At 39.7% G+C, this 8,369-nt stretch overlaps 1 protein-coding gene across 1 annotated transcript in view; it reads right to left on the reverse strand.

Moving 5' to 3' along the window:
• Positions 1-1,547: 1,547 nt before the first annotated feature.
• Positions 1,548-8,369, reverse strand: part of lhpp (phospholysine phosphohistidine inorganic pyrophosphate phosphatase) — a 27,648-nt gene continuing 20,826 nt past the window's right edge. The window contains exon 7 of the mRNA XM_015045080.1: positions 1,548-2,194. Within this exon, the coding sequence (XP_014900566.1) occupies positions 2,092-2,194 (103 nt within the window). The 3' untranslated portion in view covers positions 1,548-2,091. The remainder of the gene's footprint in view (positions 2,195-8,369) is intronic.

Raw genomic sequence — 8,369 nt, forward strand, 5'->3', positions numbered from 1 at the left:
TGGGAGTATCAAAGAGGAGCCTTGGGGGGGGTGAATTTAAAAATTTTTTTTTTTCACCCCCCCTAAAAAAAAAAAAAAAAAAAAAAAAAAAAAGGCCTCTGTGATCCAGCTGGCACGCACGGATTTTACACACTCATCATTTTATCAGCCCTCGCTGTACGGCGCAGTGCAGACAACATGTAACCATCAGAGGCCAGCAGGGGAGGAATTCAAGTCAAAACAATAAACATAAACAGTCTCTGGTCTTCTGCAGCCTCACGCGTTTTCTACCAGGATTGCCCTGTAGTTTTCTGAACCCATCTCCCCATCAACTCTGTCGCCTAAAAAGGCTTGTGGCCAAATGCAGCGGGGGAATTCTTTCAGCAATTCAACTTCCCTGAAAACATGATTTGAGTTTTGCAAAATTAATAGTTGTGCCATCATCGGTTTCTTCTCTTACTTGATTTCTTGGCTGCTTACAATTAAAGCTCTCCTTGCATGTTTAGCTTGATGGCCCGACCTTGTTAAGTTTGTAGTTGCGTCGTCCTCATTTTATGTGATTTAACACATAAAGTTAGCATTAGCCTTAGGCTTTTGTGACGATCAAACCTTGGGATATTGTTTTAGAATTGAATCCTACTTTAAACAACTCAACCATGTTATCTCTGACCTTCCTGTTGTGTTCTTTGGTCATCATGATGCTGTTTGTTCACTTATGGTTCAAATCTCTGAGGCCTTCTGGATTTTTCCTGAGAATAAGCACTAAAAAAAGTGACTTTGGTAAGCCCTAGATTTATTTTGAGGTGGAAAGGGAGATTGGAATAAAAATAAATGTTAATTTACCAAAAAGTTGTTTTTAAACACATTTTTGTTGATTTATTATTACAAGGGTCAGCTAATATTACCATTTTTGAAATCACTGTCAATACATATAATTTATGTAGAGCTACAAAACTTTGCCCTTTGCAGAAATTTTATGAGCACCTAGAATGCAAACTGTATCAGTTTGACAGTTTAAAAAAAATGTAATTTAACATCCAATTTTAGGTTACAGAATAAAGGAAAGACTAATGTTTCAACAGGAAACGACTTCTTAAGTTTGTAGCCTAATGATCAAAGGAATGAGCTAACCCCCCCCCCCAGCAATTCTGTTTTCGTAAATCTTTGCACAGATAACTTGGAAAAAACAACAACAAACATAGCTGACCATGTCTAGACTTTTGTATTGATTTTATATTTAAGAATACCGCTCAGTTCTTCCGGACAAAGTTATGAAGAGCCACCGTAAAGGGCTTAGAGAGGTTGAGGAACCTCAGCTTGCTGATCCCTGGTCTAGGATATAAAATTCCAACATAACACATTGTACTTTGCGGTTATAAATGCAACATCACTGTGAATCATCATGTCTCTCTGAGATTAACTCACTTCCCATTTCGAGAGTTTTACTGCTGTGCAAACAAAAGGCTTCTCTGCTACAAATTAAGGTTCAAAGACTAAAGAAACGAAAGCCAAACTTTTCCCAGGTGCTTTGAAACCTTTGGGATTTCCGTGACAATTACTCTGAAAACTTCAAGAGGATAAAATATCTTTATTTTCCAACTAAATGCGTGATATCATCTATTTCATATGCACAGACATCATTTGTGTTATGACACGTACAACAACTTGATCACCAGTCATTCTCAGCTGCACTTCTGTACATGTTTCCAACGACTCTGAACGCCTCGACTTTCCACATCTAACTGTCGATCAGCAGCTGGTTACGTGCTCGTTCGTGTCAAACTTGAGGTATCCCATCTATGCCAATCGCGTACCGACAAATGAACAGCGCAGCTCGAGAGCATTTACAACCATCTAGGATAAGTTTCACTGCAGTTAGGTTAACTCTATGTAGGGCAAGCAGATGGCTGATCCGCTCCCATGTTTAACAGCACAGTTTATAGTGGTTAGACAACATGGGAATAGTTCTGGTAATTCTTTTCACATTTTTCTTCAACGACCTCAACACAGAGGAACCTCCTCATACGAAACGACACTTTTATGAGCCATAAGTTAGCACTACAGTGTGACAGTGGGCCCGGACGGCTCTGGGCCACAGCAAGTGGAGCGTTCTCAGGCGCCGCGCCCTCTCTGTCCGAGGATCACATCCACAGCGTGGGCCAGGTTGTCCACAGTTGCATCGGCGATCACAGTTGGGTGCCTCTCGTCACTTGGCCTGCAGGGTGACAAGTGAAACCGTAAGAAACAGGAAGGAGCAGCTGCTACATGAGAATCTGTAAACATGGAATCTAGCTCTCATGTGATAAAAAAAAACAAAAAAAAAACGCAGAATGGCAGCTTATAAAGTGGACAAGATGGCTTAAAAATAACCCACACAAGCCAGAGTTAGAATACAGACCACCCTGATGAGCTTCTGTGGAAATATGTCCCAGTAGAAACAGGTTTATAGTCTCCAAGAAGGAATAGCAGAGCAATAAAAATAATGTTTGTTTGCAATAAATTTTGCGGAGTTATTAGTGCTGTTAAAAGAGAGTATCCGCGTAGCTGCTTGTGTTACAGAAATGCAGGGCAGTGCACGCTTCTGACCTTCATCACCAGCTGCATCGGTGCGTTCTAAACCTTTACCATTTTGACATCTAACTGAAACAGACAAACTGGAACACACACTCCCAAGGGAAAACATTTCAAAACATACATACCGGATTCTACAACTCATTTAGGCTCCAACACCTGAATTTGGCTACTTTCAGCACAAAAAAAAAAATAAAATAAAATGCAACCGTTCTGTTCAAATCATCTCCAACAGGTTTCTTGGACATGACAATAAGTTCAATGTACTCCAAAGGTTTCCACAATCACTAAATTGCAATCAGATAACAAGGCTAGTACCACTGTACCCAATAAACTATGCTATATAAATATCCCTGCCACTAAATGCTATGACAACCAGTGTTCACTTTACCTTTCCTGTGATTTAGACTTTTCATCATGTTGTACATTTATAGTTGGTCTTGTTTTTTTTTTTTTTTTTTTTCCCACCTTTGTCCTTATCCATATCTGCTTTGACAACTGACAGTCTACTCATGGTGTTGATGAATGATATCTACCAGCAGGAGGTTGCTTGGATGAGTCAACTGGTCTAAATTGCTATCAGAACCAAAATAAATGAGTAAATGGGGTGTGATAGAACGTTTTCAGAAAATGTTACATGGTTGAAATAAGCTAAGGAAGATTTGACTTCTTTTATGACCAAAATCCATGATAATCCTGAATAACTGGAGGCTGCAAGTAAGAATACTATCACATGAAAGAAGAACCACCCACTAGAGAAGAGTGGGTTGATACAACATGTTCCTTAAAAAAAGATTCACCTTTCCATGAGACCACATAAAGGCACACTTTGCAGAACATGGTCTAACTGGAAAAATTGTGTAACATTAGTAAGAGTCAACTTTAAGTGATGGACTTGACACAAAAAGCATTTAATAATTCCCTTATCCAGTTATCAAACCGTGAAAGAAAAAATACCCTCCAACTGATCTTTAATGGAAATAGCCACACAAAGCCACTGACATTGTGTTGGATATAAAGAAATAAACACATTTGTAAAGATTATAAGTCGCTGTATTTGGTTGCTTTTCAGTTATCAAGGATAATTGAAGAAAACGCTGAACTACAATGAAAAATAAACTGATTTAACAGGAAAATATTTGCTTACAGCATTGACATGGAAGTAAAAAGTGATTAAATAGCAATGCGTAGGTGAAGGCCCATCTGTCAGTGGTCATAAAAGTTATGCCTGGTATCAAGTTTTCTTTAAGTGAAAAGTGTTTGCTGTTGAAAACTCAACTAAAAAGGTCTCAGACTGGTTGAGGTTACAATCATAATCTTGGCTCTGCTTTGGCTCCTAAATTGTGGGAAAGCTTCACAAAGCGTGCCCCAACAGTTCATATCTCCCCCACTGACTAATGCCTTTCTTTGGATCAGGGTCCACTGATGGATGCAGATATGGCTGTTTAATCAGCTGGTGGAGGAAATGTAATCCATTTGGTGTGGCACCCGGCCCAGGGTCGGCATGCAAGACCCTTTTCCTCCCAATCACATCAAAAGACATGGACACCCTTTTCATTCAACTACAGGAGTCCTGTTCATTTATAAAGGGGAGCCTATAGATACACACCCCCCACACACACCCGCTTCTCAGACCAGCCTAGACCAGACTCTGTGTGCTGCCTCTGTTCTGTCCCTCAGTCACGGGTTGGAGCTCCAGATGGGGACTCTTTGTCTGGCTACGGGCGTGCGGCACACACCACCATTAATCTTCGCTTCTGAGAGCCTGCGGAGAACCATGGCAAATATTTGTGAGCTGCCCAAGTGTAGCGCTAGAAAGAAGAGGCCTGGAGGTGGTGGTGGTGGGGGCAGAGAGGTGTTGAATACTGAAGCCACGTTGAATACGGGGGAAGCGGTGCCATGTGTTTACGCATGTCTGTCAGCTGCCAGCGCTTGGGTTATGTGAGCTGCTGCACTAATGGTCGGGGTGTTATGTCTCCTGTGCAGAATTACTCCCGCACCCTTTTCTGCCCGAGGACTGATAGAGTTTACACACGCACACGGATGCATGAACTCACAAGCAAGTCGCTCACATGGCTCTTAGGTTTCAAGAAGTGAATTCAACCGCATTGTCTCTTTTACCTCTTGCGCTATTAAATCTTTCAAACGTCCCTTTGCTCCCGTCCTCCAGATATCCAAGCATGCATGCATGTCTGCATGTATTCATTTTGCTGCTTTCCAATCTCTGCCATGAATAATAGAGGAGCAACCAGGTCAATGTGACCATGCAAAATTCAGGACAACGTATCTAGTGTTACCGGTGAGGTAATCTGCGGCTTGCTCCGTGCCCTTCAGGTCAGCGCAATATCAATACGGCATAAGCAGATCCGTTCGGCCTCTGCGACTGACCGACACTGCGCAGCCTTTGTGCAGCGATGAGGTCAGCCATGAGGTAGGAGGTAGACAGCAGCAGCAGTCAGGGGTTTTGGCCAGCACAGCTGCTAACACGTTGACAGGGCAAAGTGTTTCTCTGAATTAAGGTTACTAAGTCACCACAAGATTTAGTTTGCATGTGGAACCTGGAAAAGCAGTGTATAATTATAATGCACTGGGCAGAAATCTTGTTAAAAATAATAATTATTGTTTCTGTTGTACAATCGGGGAGGTTTTTCTTTGTTTGTACTGTTACAAAAGTAACAGTACAAACAGGTACACAAAATAGAAACAGAATTGCTTTGAGTATGATTCCAAATGTGTTACCTTCATGTTCTCTGTAAAATTAGATAAGATTACACCATAAAGTTGAATTTGCTTCCTTAAATGACACATCATATCTTAGAGCCATAAGACAAATTCAATCATAATTGGCTATTTTATTGTTTATTAAAGACAAACAAAATCATTGAAAGCCTGAGGTAAGACAATACAACATACTTCCCCCCATGACAAAGACAAAGCTTAAAGAGAAAGTTACCAGGCAGGCCACTAAATCAGCTGTTTGTGAGCATAAAGTTCATAAGGTTAGAACATTGTTTCAGTCTCTAAAATACGTCTATAGGATGTTTAAAAATAACTACTTTCAGCTTTAGCTTCTCTTTTATCCACCGCATGTAGCATAGGGTGACATCATCTTATTTGATTAGTTGCAACTTGGAAGTTATACTGAGCAGCTGTAAAATAAATACATTCAAATAACTGGGTAAAATAATTAGATGAAAAAAAAAAAAAACTCAGATATTACGCAGAAGAAAAGTTAAACCACAGCAACCTGGAAGATAAAGTAATGTTGAAAAGTAACAACATCCACAACTAACAGTGTTATTGTTGGTTTGACCTGTCAGTGCTTAAGCATGGTGCATTTCCTGCTCAGGAAAAGACCAGAAATTTGACTTTATGACCCCCCCCAGTCACTGGCCTGGGCTTAGTAAGCTTAATGCATATTTTGAATAGCTGAGTCTTGCACATTTGATAGGACATGAGTATCCTAATGGATGTGGCAAGTGAATGCTCTCTATGTATGATAAAGGCAAAGCTAACATGCCATTAGTCCATGTAAACATAGTTTAGTGTAAACTTGTTGCCTATGACAAAACGGAACTGCTGTGTGCTGAAAGTCTTGCTCTCTCTTACTTTCTTGCAGCATGAATGAAATACACTTTCCAAATGCTTCTTATACCTCTGTGTTGCAAAAATCTTTACCTACCCATACTGAAAAGGTTTTTAACCCCACCGATAGGACACATATGGCATATTTATTCATTAGAAAAATTAAGCCTTTCTGTTATCTGCTGAAAGTATTGCCCTTTCTCATTCATGTAGCCTGAAATAACTATCCACATGTCATAGAGTATACTTAAAGTTTTCCAACATGTATATTTGAAAAAATTAAACAACTTTTGGAAGGAATTCACATTCAAAAATTAAAAAAAAACCTAAATATTTTTCACTAATTAACACCAGTTACGCTTCAAAAACGTGTTGCCAGTACAATATGGTAGCAATTTCCAACCTCCTGGCCACCTGTAGGGGCTGACCAAAGTGAATTCCAGCATAATTTCTTTTGAGGTAAATGCCACACCTTACTAGTGTTCAAAATATTTAGAACCCCAGTCAAAAACATGGTCAACGAGATGTTCGGGAAAGAATGCAAACTGTCAAATTAGGAACAAAACTCTAAGTCCATTTAATGGACAACCTACAGAAATGCATTAATAAAGGCAGATTATTCGGTATGCCTAATACATGTCTTTGGAAAATCCCTTTGAGTAAGCAGATTAAAATGGGAACCCCTGTTCTAGCTTGAACCAGTAAGCAGACTCTGATATGCAAACCATAAAATTTTGCATAGAAGGAAATACAAGAGGTTCATCTTTGTGGTTGATCTTTAACCAAAGGTCCAACCAAACTTTTTTTTAGCTCTCTGTACAAGCAACATTTAAGTCCACTTTTATCACACCATTTGAAATCCATTTTGATTTACTCAACTGAAAGCTGGGCCTTCATAGCTGTGTATTTGGAATGACTCAAGAACTTAAACTACATAATAAATGTTTTAGAAATTAATCTCTTCTCTGCTCTGTATGTGCTTTAAAGATGAATTTGTAAACCTCTAATCCTACCCATGTTAGACATTATAAAAGCTGAACCTGTGTTGCACGTGAATGCTCTTCATGCATTACTGAGACGATGGTGGTTTAGAGAACTTACAGGTGGTTAATATACCACTAGTCTCTATAAACAGTTTGTGAGCACAGACTGTGCCATGATGAAATGAAAGTGGACTCAAATGAGTCATAAAAAGTGCAAACTTGTTTGTGAAAGTCAGCTGTGCATGGGAGATAAACACAGATAAGACACCCCACAGGAAAAAAAAAAAAAAAAAAAGGGAAACGGGATCATTAAACCTCTCGTTAGGAGAACCACTCCATTGTTGTTTTGATTGCATACATTGTCAAGGCAACTGCCCGCAAGGTAAAGAAGACATGACAACTCTCCCAAACGCTACGGCCCACCACACAGGAAACATGAATGAGAAACACGCGCACAAGACCGAGGGAAGCAAATCTGTCACATAATGTGAACTTAGTTTCGATTTATACTTCTCTCTTAACCTCTCCACCTTTTTTGCTGAGTAGGTGTTTCAGCTGAGTGAGTGCAGATGGCGCAGATATGAAGCAGGCATAGGGGGTTGAGATAAAAAGTTCAACCAGAGCCAGCAGTGAATTACTTAGTAGGCTGTTATGGTGGGAAGATGGTGACAAGAAAACAAACCAGGATAAAAAAAAATTGTTTTGTTTTTCTTGCAACGTAAACGGAAAGAATCTTGGTCCGTGACACCCACGGTTATTATTATTTTGACCTTGATTATCTATATGGGGACTTGGTCTCAAATGACCAAAATGCCTACCCGAATGTGTTTCGGCCCCAAATAAAATACGATGTTAAAACTGGTTTCAAGACGCAGTATGTCCAAAAAATGTAGCATCTTAACCTTTACTGCTACGAGACCTTTGTATTGGTAAATAAGAGCAACATCTAGACGAGCCTGTAGGACGGACAGCAAATGTGCCTGCACTTTTAAAGATTTTAAAAGTTGTGTATGCATCGACGTTAACTGGAGCTCAGGATTATTATACAGGGTCTTGCAAAAGTACTCATGTGCCTTGAGCTGTTACAGATGTCAAATTCAAAACTTTTTTATTGGGGTTTATGCAAAAAAAAAGCTTCATAAAATGGTTCATAACTGACCTGGAACGACAATGCGGGACTTCATGCAATTGTATTTAGCTCATTTCACGCCGCAGGGCGCCTCTTTTGTAAAAAAAAAAAAAAAAAAAAAA

Source organism: Poecilia latipinna, unplaced genomic scaffold (assembly GCF_001443285.1).
Source record: "Poecilia latipinna isolate Pla-1442-1.1 unplaced genomic scaffold, P_latipinna-1.0 Scaffold706, whole genome shotgun sequence".
Classification (NCBI taxonomy): Eukaryota; Metazoa; Chordata; class Actinopteri; order Cyprinodontiformes; family Poeciliidae; genus Poecilia; species Poecilia latipinna.